This window comes from Mobula hypostoma, chromosome 4 (assembly GCF_963921235.1).
Source record: "Mobula hypostoma chromosome 4, sMobHyp1.1, whole genome shotgun sequence".
Classification (NCBI taxonomy): domain Eukaryota; kingdom Metazoa; phylum Chordata; class Chondrichthyes; order Myliobatiformes; family Myliobatidae; genus Mobula; species Mobula hypostoma.
Genome location: NC_086100.1, coordinates 54,298,030 through 54,322,711, shown reverse-complemented (window position 1 = coordinate 54,322,711; position 24,682 = coordinate 54,298,030). Strand labels below are relative to the sequence as shown.

General features: G+C 39.5%; 1 protein-coding gene across 1 annotated transcript in view; it reads right to left on the bottom strand.

The window, feature by feature from the left end:
• lekr1 (leucine, glutamate and lysine rich 1) overlaps window positions 1-24,682 on the bottom strand; it is a 162,178-nt gene that overhangs the window by 92,331 nt on the left and 45,165 nt on the right. Inside the window, exons 5-6 of the mRNA XM_063047290.1 lie at window positions 17,367-17,552; window positions 8,869-8,950 (exon numbers count right to left, since the gene is read on the bottom strand). Coding sequence (XP_062903360.1) covers window positions 8,869-8,950; window positions 17,367-17,552 — 268 coding nt within the window. The remainder of the gene's footprint in view (window positions 1-8,868; window positions 8,951-17,366; window positions 17,553-24,682) is intronic.

Here is a 24,682-nt window from a genome sequence, read left to right as displayed (position 1 = left end):
TTTGTCTGGGCTGCGGATATCCACCCTGCTCAGAACACAAGCATTAGCTGCAGGTAATCTCTTGAATCGCACCAACGCATGTGCACAATGGAGCTCAAATCTTCCAGAAGCTGTTGTTTCCGATGTACACACTGCACCAACTCCTATGCACCGCTTCCCGGTAAACGCTCCCCCACTTGGACTTCATCGGATCGCATGTTCCCACCTGATCGAATTCTAAGACCAGTTCTCTCGAACTCCCTCTCTCCATCTCCCACTGAAAAAGACCTCGACCCACACCAGTATCAGTCACAAAAAACGTTTCACCTGCCTTTTCTAATACCTTCTCCCAGTTCCACTCTCCTGATTGGATGACACACATTCCTAAGCATCCCTTAACCTTAATGGTAACCCAAACACTGCCAGAACACACAGCTTCTATAGAAAGACCATTACATGAAATACCCTACAGCATTAGAAGCAAAACCTTTACCAGCACATTACACTCTATTCTGGACTCCTGTGCAACCTCAACTTTCATATTTGTGCCATATCAGAGCCACATAGTAAGGAGGTACCCCCCATCCTCTCTTTTTCCACCTGATCTTTTAAAATGCTGTTTTAAGCACACCTCTGTCCAAATATTTGGTCACTTGTCTAATATTTCATTATATGTGTTGTACAGTTTCTTTGATTATGTTCCTGTGAGGTTCTTTGGGATATTTTACTGTGCTAAGACCATAAGACCATTCAGCCCATGGAGTCAGCTCCACCATTCATCATGGCTCATCCCAGATCCCGTTCAACCCCATACACCTGCCCTTTCACCATATCCCTTGATGCCCTGACCAATCAGGAATCTATCAACTTCATTTTAAATATACCCACGGACTTGGCTTCCACCTCAGTCTGTGGCAAAGCATTCCACAGATTCACCACACTTTGGCTAAAAAAATTCCTCCTTACTTCTGTTCTAAAAGGCTGCTCTCATTTTTGAGGCTGTGCCCTCTAGTTCTAGATACCCCCACCAGAGGGAACATCATCTCCACATCCACCTTATCTAGTCCTTTCAACATTTGGTGGGTTTCAAAGAGATCCCCACACACTCTTCTAAATTCCAGTGAGTACAGGCCCAAGGCTGCCTAATGCTCCTAAGTTAACCCCTTCATTTCCAGAATCATCATACATTAGTGATGCTATACAAATGCAAGTTGTTTTCATGTTCTACCTGCAGAAGAGCTCAGAACTAAAGTTTTTTGGTTAAAAATTTAGTGTGGATAACATTAGGCAAATACAGAATACTAGTTTATTGATATTAATCGCGTTTGTTTAATAATGGGAACAGGAAGGTACTTGAATTGCTTTAAAATGGCACAAGGAAGCTAATCATAGTACAACAATTAATGCAAGAGATTAGATTATAGCTTAGATTAGTTTTATTTGTCACATGTACATCAAAACACACAGAGATATGCATTGTTTGCATCAACGACCAACACAGACCGATGTGCTAGGGGCAGCTCACAAGTGTCGGCATGCTTCTGGCACCAACATAGCATGCCCACAACTTATTAACCCTAACTTGTACCTCTTTATAATGTGGCAGAAAACAATCATCTAGAGGATACACACACAGTCACCGGGAGAACATAAAAATTCTTTATTGACAGCACTGGAATTGTATCTACACTAACTACTAGGCTACTGTGCTGAGCATAATGTTGTTTTCAGAACAGAATATGTTAATAAAATGTTATGGATGTTCAACACAATCTATTTATATAGACAAAGTATGGCATCAATAAGGGTACACACAGTGGGCTGGATTTGGCCAGAGTATCTATTCCTGTTAGTTAAGCTTGCAATTGCTTTAGATTTTATTTATGTTAATCCTTAGTCATTCAGGTAATGTGAAAGTGAACAGAGCAGGATGCTTGAGATGAGATGATAATAAAGTAAGTAGATTAAAAAAAAGAATTATTTGATTAGAATGGGCGAATTTGATTTTAAGTTAGGCACAGAAAGAGATATAAAAATGATCAAGAAAGATAATAGATAATGGCAAATGAAAATAAAAAATAACATTTCATATTTATAACTACTTACTTTTTGAGCTAGTGAAGCTGGGTGACAATTATGAACAATTATCACATTTTCAGAAGAGTGCTTACACTAACAATTGCGAGAGAACTTGCTTTTGTGAATTTAGTGCATAATTCATAGTATTCAGCAACTTCATAAAAATCACAGCAATTTTTCAGTGTAAATTGCTGTTTTTGCAAACCAAGGTATCACAGGGCAAGTTTATCAGCACAGAAGACCAAATGTCCTGCCTAATTCACAACTTCGTTTTTAGAGCACAGTGGATTCAGGTTAAGTGGGTCATTGTTAAATCAAGGCAGCTGCTTATTTGGGACAACTTCTAAAGGACAAAATCTAATTGAGAAAATAGCCTGGCTTTCCATTCATTTATTTGGGACACCATGACACTTAATTGGGACATGGGACTGTTGCCAAACAGTTTCTAACTAGTATCAGTCATGTGCACTTGTGTGGCTGTTAGACGCTACATCGTACTTAGAATGAACAGTTTATAAATAGCGTCAGATGTGTATGCTTGTGTTATATTATCTGTTTGGGCCAATGTATACCGATTTAAAAAGCAATGAATTTTGATTATTTTGTTTCCTAGTTTGATTTTAAAAATTTTCAGACCCTTAGCAAGATGCCATGAAGAAATTTGACACTAGCCATAAAAATTATCCTACTGGACCAAATTAAAAGCCATCTGCCTAACACCATTCATCATCAGCTGACAGAAATAATGTAAATGGAATGTCGAAGTAAGGCTATAAGACCATAATTCGGCCATTTGGACATTCGAGTCTGCTCTGCCATTTCATCATGACTGATCCATTTTCTCTCTCAGCCTCAGTCTTCCACCAAAATCTACACCTGCACATTTGATACATCTGCAAGACATTGCAAGAAGAATATGCATTTCATGGAGGACAACAAGGAACTTCCCAAAACTGGAAACATAAAGGTAACGATCCAGATATTGAAGAGGACCTCAATCATTTTAACTGGATGAGGTGTGCACATCAAGTGGACCAATGTTTAAAAAAAAGTCAAAGGAGTTAGCTAAGAAGCTGGGACATGGAAGATTTTAAACGAACAGATGGTTGGTTGTCTTAATGAAAATGTTGGTATCATTAAATTCAAGAAAGCACACGGAGAGGAAGACAGTTCTGATGCTGTAAGTGCAGAAACATGGAAATCTATAAAACCCCAATGTGTCTCAAAAATTTTGTGTAGATGATATCTACAATTCCAATGAAATAGGTCTTTTTTAAAAATGGTGTCATGCCGAACAGTTCCCTTGGGTACAAACATGCAACGCTCACAAAGTTCTGGAGGGACTCAGCAGGCCAGACGGCATCTATGGAAAAGAGTAAACAGTCGATGTTTCAGTCTCGGTGAAGCGTCTTGGCCCGAAACATCAACTGTTTACTCTTTTCCATAGATGTTACCTGGTCTGCTGAGATCCTACAGCATTTTGTGTGTGTTGCTTGGATTTCCAGCATCTGCAGATTTTCTCTTGTTTGAAACACGTAACAGTATCAGGTTCAAAGAAAGCAATGGATCAATGATCTGCACTAAGCGCTTGTGCTGATTTTGTTCAATTACAGTCAATCAAAAGAACACAGCAGGATATACTGGATGAATTCCTCCGGTGATAAACTTTAAGAATACACAGTTTTATAGTACCGTAGTAGGATTGCTAGTGTTCTAATTTTTTGTATTTAATTTAAATACATAATTTATTACTTAGTTAAATGGTAGTTTGCCTCCTTTACACCCTTTTAACTACTTTCATGAAACTTCAGCTAACTGGGGCAGCCACTTAAATGGGCCAAAATGTACTGGTCCCTATGTGTCCCAATTAATTGGAATCTACTGTATTTGAAGAATTTGGTTGGAACATATGGCTAGCATCTTTAGAAACACACACCTTAGAAATAGGCATACTAATTATACCTTTAAGGACAAGGGAAGGAAAAAGATTTCCTCCTGTACCCATTTTAGTCCATAGCATCCTGTTGAAACCCTCTTACATTGGAATGAATCACTCCAGGTTACGTATTACAGGCTATACTCATGGAACAAGTTGCACAATTGAGGCAGCCAAAGCATAGTAGTCAAAACAAAATCACATTCTTCCACAAAGCATTTTAAGTAACTTAACTTCAGTTTGGCTTTCTACTTTTCAAATATTAATTGTTCTATGCATATGCAATTTTTAAAATTTTATTTTTGTAACTTTTTCTTTCTACCTACCCATATCTCTGTGTGATACAATATCAAAAAATAAACTTTAAGTTGGCATTTATCTCTGAAACTATGCAGAAATTCCAAACTTCTGCTTAGCTGATACCAAATTATCCCTCAGAATTGATCGCAAGTGGAGACGTGAATTTTTGCATATGTCCCAGTTACAAATTGTGATTGTCCTTTTGTTGAAGTTTGGAAAGGGTAAACTTAAACTCAAACCTAGTAGTCGTATGCATTTCAGGTGAAGGTGTCCATTGGATATTTATGTTCTTTTGCTATGTTATGGGGAGGCAACATGAATTTACTTTAAAAAGGTTTAAAATTCATTTATGTTAATATCACACACTTTTTCCTGCACATTGCATATATACTATCATTTCTTTTCCTTGCTCTTCATTAAACGTATGTGCAGCTATAAGCTGAACATGGGAACATTGGATTTTTAGTCTTTGGCAGTTGAATCTGTGAATGTGCTGGCTGCAGGGATGAATTGTTTCTGCGAGCTATACAACTGGTATGAAAAAAAACTCGGCAGCTGTACAATCTTCAAGGGAAGCATACATGCTGACACAATGTGCTGGATCTGAGCTGACTGTAGCCAGTAGTTCCAAAGAGAACCACCAGTGTTCAGCTGTTGTCATAGAGCTAAGTCTTGGACTGATTCAGACCAACTTTAGGGCAGAGACTTGAGTGATAGGTTACGTTATCTGTCACACCACTTCATAGAGCCCAGCAGCAATGTTCACTCATGATGGAGTCATTCACTATTACAGTAGGAAATTGAGCTTTCCAATTATTCACCAATCAGATCTGGCTGTGAATCACATTTAGTTCAACAGGGACTCTCTGCCTGTAAACAGGAAGATACATATCTTCTTTTATTATTTTTCCTTACTTAAGTGTTTTTACTGAATGGTAAGTGTTTTAACAGATTAGGTGACCTGTCCTACCCTGCACTTTTGTATTCTACTGGCTGTAATGCCAATGGAGCTTGGCCATCTACTGCACTTCTCTGTAAACGGTAACTGCACCCACCGTTGACACATTTTCTTCAGTTCAGAGATAAGTGACGTGCAGTGGCATTTCTCAGCTGTATGTTTCTTTGGGATGGGGGCTGGATATCAGACCACTTAATTGAATTCAACTCTGCACAGTAATGTACTTCTGTAGGCTAAATCAACAAGGCACACCAATGAAATTACTTTGAATGTTTGGAAAGGAGGAGAAAGTTAAAAAAATATATATTGAGGCCCTAAATCTGTCTTGTTTTAATCATTTCCTCAAATACAGGTCCTCCTCAGGTAAGGACAGAGTTCTGTTTCTGAGAACTGTTTGTAATCCAAACAGTTGGCAAGTTGGAAATGACTTGCCAAGTGGAGATGACTTGCCCTATAAGAATAGAGTCTGGAAAAACATTTTAAATCTAATTTTGCTGTTCTTAATAATAAATCTGATATTAACAGATTTAGCCTGAGCCTACCTCAGCCAAATAGTGTTATTCTTTTGAAAGATTTTACTGAAGATGAGGTACTATAAATATGTTTGTACTTCTGATGGTTTATAAAGAATAGTCCTGCTGGTCCAGACAACGAGTAACAAAATACGCATCATCATCTTAACACAATGCTTACTTCATGGGGTCAAAATGGTAGAATTCTAGCTAGTGTCAAGAACAGTCACTGCAACAGCCAGTAAATCCATCCCAGCAGTCTTCCAAATGCTCATTCATATGCATGGGCATATGAATCAATACAAGTCAAGTTCATAAAATGGGAAAGACCTGTACTTCTGACTGGTTAGTTGATTATTAACTAGTTTCTTCACAGAGTAGGTTTTGGATAATGGCAAGTAAAGACAAATATTGCTGGAAATAAATAATGCAAGAGGCTTTGTTGAAGTTTCCACTTAACCGATCAAAAATTTCCTTTCCCTACAACACACACACTCCTACTCATAATTCAGGCTGTGTTAAAGATTCTATTCATTTCTGAAACTCACCCAGCCAATCGGCTCAGCTATTCAACAGTAAAGTGAAACAAAGAATCTTGGCACGGACTGGAGGCTATCTGATGATGCAAAGGCCAAGTGGTCCCAAGTTTGATGTGAGCTCAGCAATGCAATCAGGTATGGGCTTGAATGACATGAGGCAGGTGAAAGGTGGGAGGAGAAGCAATTAGCACATACCATCAGTGAGGTTACCATCTTCCACCATTAGAGCGAGTTCCTTCAGCTACTTCCTTAATTGTTGACCAGTGGATCAGATGGTCCAACTCAACATATATGTAATGGACTTTGTTTCTTTTATTATTTTAAGGATTTTTGAGTGCTTATGTCATGTGATGAAAATTTTAAAATAGTTAAAACAAAGGCTTCAATGGCTTTGATGGAAGACATCAAAGACATGGTCCTCAGCTTTTTCCATGTCAAAATATGCCAGGGCGTTGTGGGATTACAGTCAGAACAATTGAGCGTCACTTCGCCTCAATGCTACAAACGAAACCATGCTGACTACTCCTAATCCAAGTGCTAAAGTGCCTGTTTCTGTGCTGTATAATTTAATGAATCTCTACGAATGAGATCAGCATTCTGCATCCAAACTAGATCAGTGCAGGAGATTGGGGTCCTTGGATGGTATTTTTGCATGGTATTTTTGCATGGCATTCCAGCTTCAGTATAATTTGGCCTATTGTTCATTTTTGCTTCCTATTCCAAATGACATTTTCTGCTGTTATCAGATGGGCATACTATTGCTCTGGATGACACTAACACATGCTGAAGTACTGGACAATACAGTCTGTATACATTTTGCATAGACAAAGTATTCCCTAAATTGTTTACTTTGATATACGAAATAATGAATAAAGATCAGCTTCAGTTACCTTTTGCTAATGAATTCTTATATATCTGTGACGCAGTGCCACATTCTTAAATAAAGGCAGAATGACAGTAAGGCACTCCCTTATATTTCTAAATGGAATATGTTGGCCTCATTTCAGTGCCAGCACTGGTCTCAAATGTGAGACGCTCAAATTCCATTCCAAGATTGAGCAGCTAAATTTAAGTTCCTAATCTGATACTTCAGCACAGACAGATGAGTGACTTAACTGTGCCACCATCCAGCTATTAAATTAGATATACAGAATCATTAATTCAAGTGGGGAGGGCGCTTGTTAAATATTTAATCTTCCAATAGCAAGTAGATTATCAGATCACCTCATTATTATTTGTGGGGATTAAGGTGAAAATAGTTACCGTTGATTACACTTCTTTGTGAAGGCACTGCACCCACTGTAAAGCCTTTAAACAACTTTTTTCATCTCTTAACCACCCATGTTCTTTGCATCATCACTTGAATGTCGAGGAAAATGACATGCAAATAGACATTGGAAAATAGTAGAATGCCTTGAGAACTCTTAATTATCCTTAAAACTCTGATTAATAGCGAAACATTGGTTTAAATTCAGTCTATTCATCCATTATCTAGTAATGTATTAAATTTTCACAAATAAGTAGTAAACCCATTGAGTTTTAAGGAAGTGACTTAGAACCTTTGCTCTGGTCACAAGCCCAGCCACATTCCCTTTCCCCTGGTGTTCCAGACCCTAACCTGGTTCTAACTTAAATCCATTCCACAGTATAGACTCTGCCTCCTTATCTGGCCAGATCCACGTCTTCTAATCTGGACTCCAACTTCATATTCTGGACTAGTAGGTGTGCCAGATACTGAAGCATGAGGATTTCTGAACAAATGGATGCCAAATTATCAGAATTTACTAATAAATGGATATATAATGATACATCAATACCTTTGAGTTCAGTTCATTCTTTGAAAAAGTAAATCAATAGAAGAAATCAATTATATTTATTCCTGGTTATGCCCTAAGAGTTTCTTCAAGGCATCCTGTGCTGGAGCTGGAGGTTATTATAGTTGGCATCTCTTCTGCCATAAGTGGAATTATGGAGCTGTGCTGTAAGTTCCTGAAATACAAATCTAAGCAACATACATCAAAGTTGCTGGTGAACGCAGCAGGCCAAGCAGCATCTATAGGAAGAGGCGCAGTCGACGTTTCAGGCCGAGACCCTTCGTCAGGACTAACTGAAGGAAGAGTGAGTAAGGGATTTGAAAGCTAATGAAGTTTTTTCCCAATTTATGAGGAAACCACAGTTTTGTTTTCTGGCGAAAAATAAGTTCATATTTTCATGCTGCATTGATAAAATTTTCAAAAGCATACCTTTGATTGCTACCGTTGCAGTATTGTGATGGTTAGGAGATACATGAGGGGTTATAATTTCATAATCAGGAATACATGAACTTGCTGATAACAAATACATAATTCTAAAAGCAAGCACCATAACCACAATTTTTGATAAAGCCCTCTGTTTCTGCTTCAGTTATTTGTGAAAAAGAATTAAAATGATCTGTTTGAAACAAACTTGTATATCAAAAAATTAAAAGAAATTGATTTGTCTATGGTCAGGTGACAATAAGAAATTAATTCACAAAGTTCTTATTTTTGTTTAATTAAAATTTTGAGATTAATATAATTCACTCACAATAACAACTCCTTGTAGTGTTCCATTTCTTTAGTAACTTTTTGGAAATTAAGCTGCTGAGTAATGAGTTGTTTTTCTAGAACTGTTGGAAGCAATAAATGGCAAAATTAACATTATAAGTGGCAGAATTAGGCACATTCAAGAATATGTTCATGTGTCTAACTTTTGCATTTCTATTTTGCACTATGATAGTCTATAATAACTCAATATGAATTAGATTGTAGCAGAAGATTTTAATATTAACCTTTGGCATAGTTAACTCTCATTGACATCAATTATGAATAATATTTCCATTTCAATCATCAATGAAGAAAAATCTCAAGCTGTTTTCTAACTCTTAGTACTGCATGTATGGTAATCAATCAGTAAATTTACATCATCAAAGAATTGTTATGGAATAAACCAATGCAAAATTAAGTTATATGACCTAATATGCTTCTGTTAACTTTTTCAAAAGAGCTTTCCAAATATAGTGGATTTCTGTTAATTGGGACGCATGAGTTCCTTCATCAAGACTATTGGCGAGAAAGAATGGCAGTCTACAAATCACTGAATTTGAATGAATCAAGTGCAGTGGAAGTAGACAGACCAATTGTCTTTATTCTTGCCATGAGGTTGAAGTAATGGAAGCTGCCATTTTGTGAAGCTGCTCTGTATCCTCCATTTTGTGAACTGGATTTACTCGGCAGAATCAGTGTTTTAAAGTAGGCATAAAAATGTTCCAGGTAGTCTTCTGGACAAGAGATAATTGCCAAATAAGAAGCTATTCGTGAGGTGTTTTTTGGTATGAGGTTGAAGAGCTAATCAACAACAAAAGGAAAGCTTGGCAAAAGGACATCAACTGCAAGGCAAAACGGGAAGCTCATTCCAAAGCTAGGGCAATAGTCCAGTATAGAGTAAGGGAAATAAAGAAGAGTAAGGTGGACTGAGAGGGCCCTAGAAATACAGCAGCTTGTTGACTCCGGTGATAGCAGGGGTTTCTACATTGTATTGCCACCAAGATAGTGTATGGCCCAAACTATTGTAGCCTAACTCCCTTTCACTCCAAAGCTGGATAAAGGCTGCTGAAGGATAATGATCCCATCAAATCTCAATGGAAGGAACATTTTCAGGAGCTACTTAATTGTAACACCACTATTGACAATGAAGTCATCAACCAGCTCCCACAACGACCCATGAGGAAGGACATGAGTAAGCCTCCTAGTATCAAAGCAATGCAGAAAGCTTGCAAGAAATTGAGGAACTACAACATAACTGGCCTGACAGGATTCTAGCAGAAATCCTCAAGAAAGGTGGCACAGAACTTTTAAATCATATTCATGACCTGCTTGCCAAGATTTGGGACCAGGAGAAGATTCCAGCTGAACTCAGGGATGCCCTGATTGTCACACTCATCAAAAAGGGAGAAAGAGCTGACTGCAGAAACTATAGAAACATCTCCCTCCTCTGTAAAACAGGAAAGGTACTCACCCGAATTTTATGTGACCGGCTTTCACAAAAGATTTTTTTTCCAGTCCTGATGAAGAGTCTCAGCCCGAAACATCAACGATACTCTTTTCCATAGATGCTGCCTGGCCTGCTGAGCTCCTCCAGCATTTTGTGTATGTTGGAAGGAGGGAGTAAGATGGATAACAGGAAGAAGATATTTCTGATAGGGTGAGGCAAAGGTCACAGTTTATGGAGCTGTTTCACTACAGGTCAGAGCAGTTGCTGAACCTGAAACCAATAGTAAATGCTGGAAATGCCCAGCACATTAAACAGTCTTTGTGGAGAAAAATGGCATTTCACAGCTTTACAAGTCTCTTTGCTATCTTTCTCTCTCCCTCTCTCTTTTGCTTACCATCCTCATTATTCTATAAATCAGACAGCTCCATAAACATTGAAATCAGCTTGGCAAACCTGGCTTTATACTATCAGAAATACCCTGTTTGTGTTATCCATTCCTCATTCACCATTTCCGCAACACATCACTTTCCGAGTTCTAATAAGGGTCTTTGACACACAATTTTAAGTCTACTTCTCTTTCCACTGATGTTGCCTAATTTGCTGAGTGGTTTTGGACATTTTGTTTCTTCTGCTTTGAACTGCCTTTTTGAAATACACTACTGAAGTATCTTCTTAGATTCCAATAGCTGCAGCCTGTACAGTTAACTCATAAGTGATGGAGACTTGTTACTAAAACTACGTTGGCCTTGACCCTAAAACCATTACTTGGATCAAATTCTTATTTGCAAACTCAGTGTACTCGACCCTAGTAGCAGGGCAAGTTGCCCTGGTCTGGCTTGGGCTTTCAAAAAAAATATTTTGCATAAAACATTACTTGCTCTAAATGCCAAACAGCTGTGAGAACAGAGTAACTGGGTTAGTTCCAAAACCAGAAGCAACAGTGCCGTGTTATGAGAATCCTATTATTATGAAGACCAGCTTAGAAATAAATCAATTTCACAATAAAGACCAGCCAAACCGATAACCTTGGAAAATCATTTCCCTTTTTAAACAACTGCTAACGCAACTATTTTTCATCAACATGGGACTTAAACTCAATTATTTTTGAAGTTTGAACCATAACAACAGCAGTTTGAGATCTATACACAGCAGAGACCAAATTTTTTTCCATCTTACTGCTATCTGAATAAATCTTGGAAATGAAATAAAAGTATACGAAAGGTAATCCTATAAATAAAATATTCATTGGCATTCCAGTGGTTGCTTTATTAGGTACACTGTACACCTGCTTGTTAATGCAGATATCTAATCAGCCAATCATGTAGCAGCAATTCAATGCAGAAAAGCATGCAGACATAGTCAAGAGCTTCAGTAGCTGTTCAGACCAAACATCTAAGAAATGTCATCTAAGTGACTTTGTCCTCAGAAAGATTGTTGGTGCTAGATGGGGTGGTTTGAGTATCCGAGAAACTACTGATACCCTGGACTTTTTATGCACAACAGTTTAGAGTTTACAGGCAATGGCATGAGAAACAAGAAACTTCCAAAGATTGGCAGTTCTGTGAACAAAAATGCCTTGTTAATGAGAGAGGTTAGAGGAGAATGGCCAGCATGGTTCAAGCTGACAGGAGGGCAACAGTAATTCAAATAACCACGCGTTACAACAGTGGTGTGCAAAGCCTCTCTGAATGCACAAAGTGGATGAGTTATATAGCAACAGTAGTCCATGATCATACACTCAGTGGCCACCTTATTAGGTACCTCCTGCATCTATGAAGTGGTCGCTGAGTGTAAGTAAAATGAAATGATGCTAATTTCACTTTTTTACCAGATAATAGATGGTATGAAACTTGATGATAGTTTAATTAGTTACACAGATATTTAGTAGATACCATTGAAGTGGAACCTCCAGACATAGAAAAGTATTAGGGCTAGACATGGGCAGTAGTAATGGTAAGGGCTCACTTGCATATGATAAAGTGATAAAAACATGGTATGATTAAATTATCTTTCTGTCTCAAAGTCAAATCTGATTTATATGACTAAGCTTTCAAAAAACACAAATAAGGAAGAAGATGCCCACAGGAAAGTTCTTTTGAGTTTGGTGGAGTTCACAGGATTATGACGTTCATTGCAGTAACATCTAAAGTGAAGGCACTTGAAAAGTTCCATCAACGTTGTCTTCGAAACATCTTAAATATCAGCTGGGAAGATAGAAGAACCAACGTCAGCAGGCTAAATGAAGCAGAAACAACGAGCATTGAAGCCTACGTCATCAAGAACCAACTAAGATGGCGCGGTCATGTTGTTCGGATGAAAGAGGAATGCCTGCTGAAACAAACCTTCTACTCCCAGCTTAAAGAAGGCAAACATAAAAGAGGTGGACAACAGAACAGATTCAAAAACATCTTAAAAGCCAACATGAAGAAATGTAACATCAACATCAACAATTGGGAAACCAATGCCAAGGACAGGAAATTCTGGCAAACCATCATCCAAGAAGGAACACACATCAAAGTTGCTGGTGAACGCAGCAGGCCAGGCAGCATCTGTAGGAAGAGGTGCAGTCGACGTTTCAGGCCGAGACCTGACGAAGGGTCTCGGTCTGAAACGTCGACTGCACCTCTTCCTACAGATGCTGCCTGGCCTGCTGCGTTCACCAGCAACTTTGATGTGTGTTGCTTGAATTTCCAGAATCTGCAGAATTCCTGTTGTTTCCGAGAAGGAACAGCAACTTTCGAAGCCAACCGATGTGCAGAATTAGAAGAAAAGGGAAGAAAATGGAAAGAGAGGCAGCAACAACTAAAGCCTGATCTGCCATCTGGAACTACCTGTCCTGAATGCGGAAGAACTTTCAAAGCCAAGATTGGACTCTTAAGCCACCTGACAGCCCGGACCGAAGACCATCATCCTTGACCTTGAGGGATAGCCATGATGTTAATTAGGGGCCTGGGTCAGTAGAAAGATATCTTAAAGTAAGACAACACAGATGGATGTATGTAGGTAGGTATAAAGACAGGATTAACGTAGTATGCTATGTTTCCTGCACAAATATAATGAATGGATTTGTTCCCCGAATAGAAGGCACCTAAAAGAATGTGAAAAAGAGATAAATGGCCTATATGGGAAGATTAAAAAATCATCCAGTGACAATTAGTCCCTGCAGGATTGCCAGATGAGGTAATAACTCTGTTGAAAATAGGTGGCTACCAGATGGAACATGGTTAGTAATAACAGGTCTACTAATCTCTGGGAGGACATTGTTACTAGTCAATACATTAACTAACAGAATAAAAAAAAGATGTGTGTGTTAAGGGACCACGCAATGCTAATTGAAGCCAGGGGCTGATAAGAAACAATTTTATAATAGAGGGAGACTGATGTCAAAGAGGTTCTGATCATGCACCTTTTTGTTTCAGATCAGATACGAGGTAATAAATAGACCTCTGTATATATGTGGAATCAATACATCTCATTTTCAAAATGTGCATAAATACACCACCAAGGAGAGATTGTGCCCTTGAAAAAAATGGGGCTCCCTTCTTCAAAGTTCAGAGTTCAAAGCAAATTTATTATCAAAGTATATACATGTCACCATTTATAACCTTGAGATGCATTTTCTTGTGAGTATACTCAATATAACCATAATAGAATAATAGCCATATTAGAATCAATTAAAGGCTGCACCAACTTGGGCATTCAAACATCATGCAAAAGACAACAAACTGTGCAAATAAAAAAAAAGAAATAATAATAATAATAAATAAAAAGCAATAACTATTGAGAACGTGAGATGAAGAGTCCTTGAAAGTGAGTCTACAGGTTTTGGGAAAGTTTCAATGATGGGGTAAGTGAAGTAGAGTGAAGTTATCCCCTTTCATTCAAAAGCTTGATGGTTGAGAGGTAATAACTATTCCTGAACCTGGTGACACGAGTCTTGAGGCACCTGCATCCTCTTCCTTATGGTAACAGTAAAAAGAGAGCATGCACTGGGTGGTTGGGTGTCCCTGATGATGGAAGCTGCGTTTTTGCAACAACACTTTGTGTAGAAGTAGCTCAGTGGTGAAGAGGGCTTTACTTGTAATGGACTAGGCCTAGTGTATCCACTACTTCTTGCAGCATTTTCCATTCAAGGGCATTGGTATTTCCATGCCAGGCTGTGATGCAGCCAGTCATCATACTCATGTCATGCTAAATTTTCGCAAACTCTTAACGGAGTAGATGCGCTGCCATGCTTTCTCCGTAATTGCACTTATGTGCTGGACACAGGGCAGATTCTCCGAAATAATGACACCAAGAAATTTAAAGTTTCTGACCCTCTCCACCTCTGATCCTCCGATGAGGACTGGCTCATGGGCTTCTGGTTTCCTCTTCCTGAAGTCAATAATCAGCTCCTTTGTCTTGCTGACATTGAGTAAGATGTTGTTGTTATAGTATCACTCAGCCAGGTTTTCAATCTTCCCTCCTAAATGCTGATTTGTCACCACCTTTGATTTGGCTTACAACAGCGGTGTCATCAGCAAACTTGAATATGGCAATATGCTTCGTCACATAGTCAAAAGTGGAAAGCGAGTAGAGCACGGGGCTAAGCACACATCCCTGTGGTGCACCTGTGCTGATGTAGATTGTGAAGGAAATGTTTTTGCCAATCCAAACTGACTGAGTTCTGTAAGTGAAGAAATCCAGGATCCAATTACACAAGAAGGTATTGAGGCCAAAGTCTTGAAGTGTATTTATTAGTTTTGAGGGGTTGATACTACTGAATGCCGAGCTGTAGTTGATAAAGAGCATCCTGATGTGCAGCCCAGATGTTCCAGGGTTGTGGGAAGAGCCAATGAGATGGCATCAGCTTTGGAACTGTTGCTCCGGTAGGCAAATTGGAGCAGATCCAAGTTGCTTCTCAGGCGGGAGCTGATATATTTCATCACCAACCTCTCAAAACATTTCATCACTATGAATGTAAGTGCTACTGGACAATAGTCATTGAGGCAGATTTCCACACTCTTCTTTGGCACCAGTATAATTGAAGCCCGCTGGAAGCAGCTGGGTACCTCGGACTGCCAAAGCGAGAACATCTCAGTGAACATTCCAGCCAGTTGATCAGTACAGGTCTTTAATACTTGGCCAGATACCACCTCCCCCAACCGACCCGGGCTGGATGCTTTTCCTGGGTTTACCCACCTGAATGCTGCACACATGTTGGCCTCAGAGACTGGAATCACAGGATTATCCAGGGTTGTGGGAGTTTCTGATGGTTCCTCCATGTTTTGACAGTCAAAGTGAGCATAGAAGGCATTGAGCTCATCTGTAAGCAAAGCCCTGTTGTCATCTATATCACTTGATTTTACTTTATAAGAGGTGATAGTATTCAAGCCCTGCCACAACTATCTAGCATTCTTCGTTTATTTAAGTTTAGTGCAGAATTGCTACTTCTTTCATGAACTGGCTTTCCAGAGATCGTACCTGGATCTCTAGTAACTTTCTTGGTCACCAGACCTGAAAGCCTCCAATCTGGCCCTCAGCAGATTGCAGATCTCATAGTTCATCCAAAGTTTCGGGTTGTGGAAGACTGAATGAATTTGTGGTGACACACTCATCTACAACTGTTTTAGTAAAGTCCATAACAACCATTGTGTATTCATTCAGATCCACAGATGAATCCTTGAACACAGCCCAGTTCATTGACTCGAAGCAAATCTGTAGCCGCTCCTCTGCCTCCTCTGACTACCTCTTTGTTGTCCTAATCTCTGGAGTTTTGCTCTTTAGCCTCTGCCCGTATGCAGGTAGGAGAAGGGCAGTCAAGTGATCGGATGTACTGAAATGTGGTCTGGGAATGAAACTGTAGGCATTCCTTATCATAGTATAACAGTGGTCTGGTGTGTTGGGATCTCTAGTTCCACAGGTTACATGCTGACGGCAACTGGGCCTGCTTTTCTTCAAACAAGCCTAGTTGAAATCCCTGATTATGTCTTGAAATGTGTTGGGATGGACTGTTTTCTGCATCATGCAGTATCTCAAGCCCTTTATTATAGTCGGCCGCTGGTGAGATGTAAACTCCGGTCAGAATAATAGAGGAGAACCCCCTAGGTAAATAGAACAGACAGCCTTTGACCGTTAGGTGTTCAAGGTTGAGGGAACACTAGTTCAACAAAACCACCATATCACAGCACTACAGAGAGTTTATTACAAGACACATACCTCCACCTTTTGTCTTTTCTGAGTCAGCAGTTCAGTCTATCCTGTGATTGAAAAGCATTTGGGTTTGATCACCATATCTAGTGTGCTGGGATTAAGCCATGCCTCATTCAAATATAGAACACAACGATCTCTCATTTCCTTCTGATACACAATCTTGACCTCAGCTCAATTTTGTTCTCCAGTGACTACACATTGCCTGCTAACAAAATGCTGGGTAGAGGGGTTCTCATTCCTCTGTGTTTCAGCCTGGCTTGGAGACCTCTTTTTTTCCAGCCACAGTGGTGAACCTTCACCCACTTAAAGGTGCCATACCTGCTTGCTTAAGAGTTAAGTCCACCAAGTCCTTCATAAGATCGTGAAATCTGTAGATCATGAAGTTGATTAAAAGTACATTACTTACAAGGAAATTACTTGCAGCAGATTGCAGTGAGAATAATTCAAAAATGGTATATTTAGAAGTATTGCACTTAGCTTGCAGAATGTCACCATGGTTCACCAGCGCCATCCTCAAAGAAGCAACAGGTACCAAAATATTTCTCCATCTGACCACTATATGGATTTTTACCGGTGATTTATTTGTTGCATAACACCACTGTGGCAAAATCATTTTATTATTTTTTGCCCAGTTGCAGGCAGCATAAATCTACATTGGATTCTTCGTATGCTTAATTTCACCAAATATTTAACAGTCACTAGAACCTTGACCATGATTGCATGCTTTTTTGCATGGAATTACTGCTACATGATTGGCTGATCAGATATTTGCATTAACGCACACGTGTGCAAGTGTACCTAATAAAGTGGCCACTGAGTGTATAACTAAGCTCATATCCTTCAGCTGAATTTTTACTTACCAAGTGCCTGTTCCTGTGAATCATGACATCTGATTTCAAGTTCAGTCTTCTTCTGTGCTAAATCATTAATTTGTTGGCTTTGTAATGCAACTGTATTTGTCGTAACATGTAGCTCTTTGACTTGATTCTGAAGGGCATCCACCTCTTCATTAGATCTCTTAAGGCTTTCTTGCAATTGAAAAATTTCTGAAAATAAAGGAAAGAATTGTAATTTCATTATCATAGTCCCTGTCATTTTGTTCATCTTCAATCCAGCTCAAATGCAAATTCTGACTTATCACTTTCTAATTCAAATTCTAAGAATGATTCATGAGTAAGTACTCTGATTCATGTAGAAATGATCATCTGGAAAATTGTGTAGTGCACTAGCCCTTCCAGTTGAGAAAGAAGTCACTAGAATATCTACTTTCTATGGTAGGAAACACAAGTCATTATTTGTCATGGTTTCACAATGCTTTTAAATAAGCAGCATATTTAATATGCCCTGTTGTCTAACTCCCTTCATGAATCATGACATTAACAAGTACAGTATTCTCTGATGTGGCAGCAGTCTTGTAAAATGGGATATGCACACAGAATAAACATGAAGCAATAATGGCCAAAATTTAAATTGATGTTATTTTTCTCACTTCTAATGTCACAATACTAAGCTATGACTACTAAAATCATTTAAGTGAAACAGAACAACTTTAAAATGTGTAGACTGTCTTCTGCATTATGCACATCTCCTCTCTTCACGTTCTACAAATCACAATATCCTGCTTCCTTTCTCTTGGTTCAGCTTCCTACCATTGATTTTACTGCCCTGCAAATGTTCTGCTAATTTGTTTAAACACCAAAGAGGAAATAGAAAGAATAAAACCATAATTAGGTCCTGCTGTTAAATTTAGAAGGATCTCGGAATCCATGCTTCTCCACAAAATTCCTATCATCCTAGAATATTGAGACCATTGTAGAAACATAGAAAGCCTACAGCACAATACAGGCCCTTTGGCCCACAAAGCTGTGCCAACCATGTCCTTACTTTAGGAATTACCTAGGGTTACCCATAGCCCTCTATTTTTTCAAGCTCCATGTACCTATCCAGGAGTCTCTTAAAAGACCCTATTGTATCTGCTTCCACCACCGTCGCTGGCAGCCCATTCCATGCACTCACCATTCTGCGTAAAAAACTTACCCCTGACATCTCCTCTGTACCTGCTTCCAAGCACCTTAAAACTGTGCTCTCTTGTGTTAGCTATTTCAGCCCTGGGAAAAAAACCTCTGACTATCCACACCATCAATGCCTCTCATCAACATATATACCTCTATCAGGTTGTACTTGTACTTGTGTTGTTTTAGTGGACAGCACCTGTAAATATCAAGTTATTAGTCTGAAAGTTAACTTCGTTTCTCCCTCCACAAATGTTGTTTGATCCGCTTATTATTTTCTGTTTTTATTTAATTTTTGAGATACAGCACAGCATTGTTGCAACAAATGAAAAAATCCTTTTCTCAGTTTCTCCCGTTTAGATGGCACTGGTGAAGCCAAGCAACTACTTACTGGTGGAAAACAAAACAAAGAATACAACTAAGTACTTTACTAATAACATTTTTATGGTAAAATTAATGATAAACGATCACTGCAACAACAGAGAGGTGGGCAGAGGCGAGGCTGAGTTGAGGGTCAAAGTCAAGGCAGATTTGAGGCAAGTGGAGGCAAGGCAAAATTAGATTGAGCAAAGACCAGGAAAAGTCGAGGCCCATCCACCTAAACTGAGAGCCAGGAAAGACCCGTGGTTTGATTGATCTAAATGCCAGCCCAATTTGAAAAGGTTGGGTATAGGCCGAAACATGACACTAGGATCCAGGCCCAGAGCATATCGAAGTGACGGGACCTGGGTCCTAAAGCAAGGAACAACCCAACATTCGTATGATTTAAATGCTGGTCCAAATTGAAAAGGCAGGGTGTCGGGACCAGAGGCAAGGGTTGGGATGGTTCTGGTGCTGCTCCATGGCGTTCATTCAGCTCTGCACTGAACTGAGGCGGAGGCCTGCTCCGGGCTTCATACCTGTGAACTCACTTTTGTTTTGAATGCTATTTGTTTACTTTTATTGTTTACATAATGTTTCTTTTCTCTGGACCTTAGGTGTTTACAATGTCTAGACAAACTTTTGAGTGATGAACATTCCACTTGAACTAATGAACATACCAAGACGAGCTGCTGTCCTGCCTATTCCATCTCCCATGTGTTCTATCTCTGTAAGCATCATAGTTCAGTGCAGCACCTACACCTACTACTTCTGACATACAGTAGTTTGGGTCTGCTCACATGCTGACACACATGGATCAATGGAAGTGGGCAAAGAATCTCAGCATGGACGCAGTGTGCCGACAGCCTGATTCTGTGTTGTATGAATCTACAATGCTTTTAAGTGAAGAACCAAATAAACAACAATTACATTCATAATTCAAAGCTCATAAATTGTGTATGTACAACCATCATGCAGATATTTCATACAAATGAAATGAAGATGAAATGGAAAATGAGCAACTTGAATGTAGTATTCAAACTAGGTGCAGTTCTTATCTAAAAGGGTACAATGCAAAAGGCTCAAAATCTGAAAGAAGGTCAACTTTAAAGATATCTGCCTATTTAATCTGTCATTAATCCATTTCATCTGGCTATTCATTTTCCAATTTCCGTAAGAGTAGAATTAGGTTATTCGGCCTATCAAGTCTGCTCCACCATTTAACCTCATTCTACCTTCTCGGTGAAACTTTCGATGCCCTTGCTAATCAGGACCTATCAACTCCACTTTAAATATCTCCAATGACTTGACATCCACGGTCATCTGTTGCAATGAATTCCACAGATTCACCGTCGTCTGGCTAAAGGAATTCCTCCACACCTCTGTTCAAAAAGGAAGCTCCTCTGTTCTGAGACTGTGCTCTCTGGTTCAAGAGTCTCCCACTCCTCAAAGTACTCTCTCCAAGTCCACTGTACCCAGGCCTTTCAATATTCAGTAGGTTTCAATGAGATTCCCCACTCCCCTTTCTTTTAAACTCCAGTAAGTAGAGGCCCAGAGTCATTAAACACTCCTCATATGTTAACCTTTTCATTCCTGGGATCATTCTCATGAACCTCCTCAGGACCCTCTTCAATGCCAGCACATCCTTTCTTAGGTATTTTCAGTGCCTTTATCCAATAAAAGTTATAAAAAGTTAATGTAGTAGTACTGATTGCTGTGGCACATCACACATTAGAACTTACCAGTCAGAGAAAGATCCACTTACATAGGCTATTATCTGTTAGCCAGCCAATCTATTATTTACATCACTTATTATGTTAGACCAATCGGGTACAGTATTATGTATCAATTTTAGTGAACATCTTATAAAGAGGAAAGAGAGCTAAGAAATGGAGAAGTTTCGTGAGGAAATTCCAGAGCTCTGATCCTTTGCTACCAGTTGCGGAGTGACCACTTTTAGGCAAGAAGACAAAACTAGACAAATACAAGTATTTACATGGATTTTAGGGACAGAGATGATCACAGAGAAGGAGAGGAGGAAAGTCACAGAGAAACTGAAAAAATGAAATGAAAATCAAGGTGTTACTTATCTGGGCATTAACATTGATCAGAAAGTACAGAAACAAAGATTAAATGTAAAACTGCAAGTTTTCACACAGCTAGCAAATCTTTTGACTAGAGTTACAGAGTGTGGAAATTGGACCACCGCAATTGATCAAGTCTGAAGGTATCAATGGAATGGATGAGTATTCCATGGGGAAATATAGTAAGGGAATTTTTGAAGTTTGAAACTATCGTTTTCAACAATAACACAGAAATTTGTTTGGAAGCCCAACTCAGCAGCCAATGTGACTGCAAGTTAGTTCTGTTAAAAGTTATTAAGGGACATAATTCAATAGTGTAGTGTCTTTTAATGGAGATTTTAAAAAATGGCTTTGATCTTTCCTATAATTTGTCAAAAAGACTCCTCCAACACTAGCCTTCTAGCAATTTAAGGGCAATGGAGAGTTTAAGAAAAGGAACAGTGAGATTGAATTGGATGTCATTAAGGTATAAATGTTAAGTAATTAGTTTTTGGTGGAGCAGTAATTAAATGAAAAATAGGAGACAGGCAAGAACAGATCACCAGGACAACACTGTAGCAAAGCAGAAGAATCTAGAAAGAAGAAACTTAGTTTAGAATACAAGTTCATACATTTGGGACTACGCTGAGGAAAATGTATTCACTCAGAGAGCGAAAGTGTATAATTCTGTACCATTTCAAGTTATGGAGACCAAGTTGCTGAATATACTAAAGAAAGAGTTAGATTTCTCAACTCAAAATACATCAGTGGTATGGAAAGAGTCCAGAAATATGGTATTCAATCGCAGAGCACACGCAAATGGGTGAGAAGCCAGCACAATACCGCTCCTATTTTTCACTAAGTTGCAATGGTAGGCCACTTTTGTCAAATCATTGTCAAAGAACCCAAACCACAAATTAGTTAATTGATATCAAATTATTAATGGGCAAGATAATTTAAAAAAGCAGTAGTAGATGTTACGTACACAAATTAGTGTTCTGTAAATTAGCATTACAAAAACTATACTGTATATTAAATATAATAGCTAGAAATGGAGGCACTTCATTATAGTTTTGTAAGTGTATGGGTGTCCCCCAGTTAACAATGTGGTTAGGTGCTAAAGAACTGTTCATTCTGCGAAAATTCAAATAGCGAGTGATCAGAATCAGGTTTATTATTACCAGCATGTGACGTGAAATTTGTTAACTTAGCAGCAGCAGTTCAATGCAATATATAATATAGAGGAAAATAATAATAATAAATAAATATTATTCAGTATACTTTATACAGTATACGTATATAGAACAGATTAAAAATCGTGCAAAAAAAATACTGTATATTAAAAAAAAGTGAGGTAGTGTCCAAGGGTTCAATGTCCACTTAGAATCGGATGGCAGAGGGGAAGAAGCTGTTCCTGAATCGCTGAGTGTGTGCCTTCAGGCTTCTGTACCTCCTACCTGATGGCAACAGTGAGAAAAGGGCATGGCCTGGGTTCCAGAGGTCATTAATAATGGATGCTGCCTTTCTGAGACACTGCTCCCTGAAGATGTCCTGGGTACTTTGTAGGCTAGTACCCAAGATGGAGCTCACTAGATTTATAACCCTTTGCAGCTTCTTTCAGTCCTGTGCAGTAGTTCTCCCCCGACCCCCCACCATACCAGTCAGTGATTGAGCCCTTCAGAATACTCTCCACAGTACATCCATAGAAGCTTTTGAGTGTATTTGTTGACATACCAAATCTCAACAAACTCCTAATAAAGTATAGTCGCCGCCTTGCTTTCTTTATAACTGCATCAATATGTTGGGATCAGGTTAGATCCTCAGAGATCTTGACACCCAGGAACTTGAAGCTGCTCACTCTCTCCACTTCTGATCCCTCTATGAGGATTGGTATATGTTCCTTCGTCTTACCCTTCCAGAAGTCCACAATCAGCTCTTTCATCTTACTGACGTTGAGTGCCAGGTTGTTGCTGCGGCACCATTCCACTATTTGGCATAACTCACTCCTGTACACCCTTTTGTCACTACCTCAGATTCTACCAACAATAGTTGTATCGTCTGCAAATTTATAGATGGTATTTGAGCTATGTCTAGCCACACAGTCATGGGTATTTTGAGAGTAGGGCAGTGGGCTAAGCACACACCTCTGAAGTGCACCAGTGTTAATCAGTGAAGAGGAGATATTATCACCAACCCGCATAGATTGTGGTCCTCCGGTTAGGAAGTCGAGGGTCCAATTGCAGAGGGAGGTACAGAGGGCCAGGTTCTGCAACTCCTCAATCAGGATTGTGGGAATGATGGTATTAAATGCTGAGCTATAGTCGATGAACAGCATCCTGACGTAGGTATTTGTGTTGTCCAGGTGGTTTAAAGCCCTGGGGAGAGCCATTGAGATTGCATCTGCCATTGACCTATTGTGGCGATAGGCAAATTGCAATGCGTCCAAGTCCTTGCTGTGGCAGGAGTTCAGTCTAGTCATGATCAACCTCTCAAAGCATTTCATCACTGTAGATGTGAGTGCTACTGGGTGATAGTTATTAAGGCAGCTCACATTATTCTTTTTAGGCACTGGTATAATTGTTGCCTTTTTGAAGCAAGTGGGAACTTCCGCCTGTAGCAGTGAGAGGTTGAAAATGTCCTTGATAGCTCCCGCCAGTTAGTTGGCACAGGTCTTCAGAGCCTTACCAGGTACTCTATTGGGGCCGCCCACCTTGCAAGGGTTCATTCTCTTTAAAGGCAGCCTAACATCGGCCTCTGAGACAGAGATCTCAGGGTCATCAGGTGCAGCACGGATCTTCACAGTTCTAGTGGTATTCTCCCTTTTGAAGCGGGCATAGAAGAACTGAGTTCATCTGGTAGTGAAGCATTAATGCCATTCATACTATTGGGTTTTGCTTTGCAGAAAGTAATGTCTTGCATGCCCGGCCACAGTTGTCGTGCATCCGATGTCACCTCCAACTTCATTCAAAATTGTCTCTTCGCCCTTGAAATAGCCCTCCGCAAATCACATCCGGTTTTCTGGTACAGGCCTGGGTTGCTGGACTTGAATGTCACAGATCTAGTCTTCAGTAGAGGACGTACCTCCTGGTTCATCCTCGGCTTTTGGTTTGGGAATGCGCAGTAAGTCTTGGTAGGCACACACTCATCCACACAGGATTTAATGAAGTCGGTAACAACTGCAACATACTCATCCAGATTCGAAGATGAATCCCGGAACACAGTCCAGTCCACTGATTCAAAGCAGTCCTATAGGTGCTCCTGTGCTTCCCTTGTCCATACCCTCTTGGTCCTCACTGCTGGTGCTGCAGTCTTCAATCTCTGCCTATACTCAGGGAGCAGTAGTACAGCCAGGTGATCAGACTTCCCGAAGTGTGGGCATGGAATAGCACGTTTGGCATTCTTGATGGTGGCTTAGCAATGGTCTAGTGTGTTGTTTTTTCTAGTACTGCAAGTAATCTGTTGATGGTAATTGCTATGTGATTTTTCTCAGACTGGCCTGGTTAAAATCTCCCAAACCAATGGTGAAGGTGTTAGGATGTGCTGTTTTGTGCATGTTGATCCCATTGCCCAGATCATCTGAAGTCTGATTGACAATGGCCTAAGGTGGAATGTGTACTGCTACCAAAATGACCCCGGAGAACTCGCGTTGTAGATAAAAAGGACGGCACTTAACTGCTAAATATTCCAGGTCTGATGAGCAGAATTGGGACAGCACTGATATATTTGTGCACCAAAAAGAGT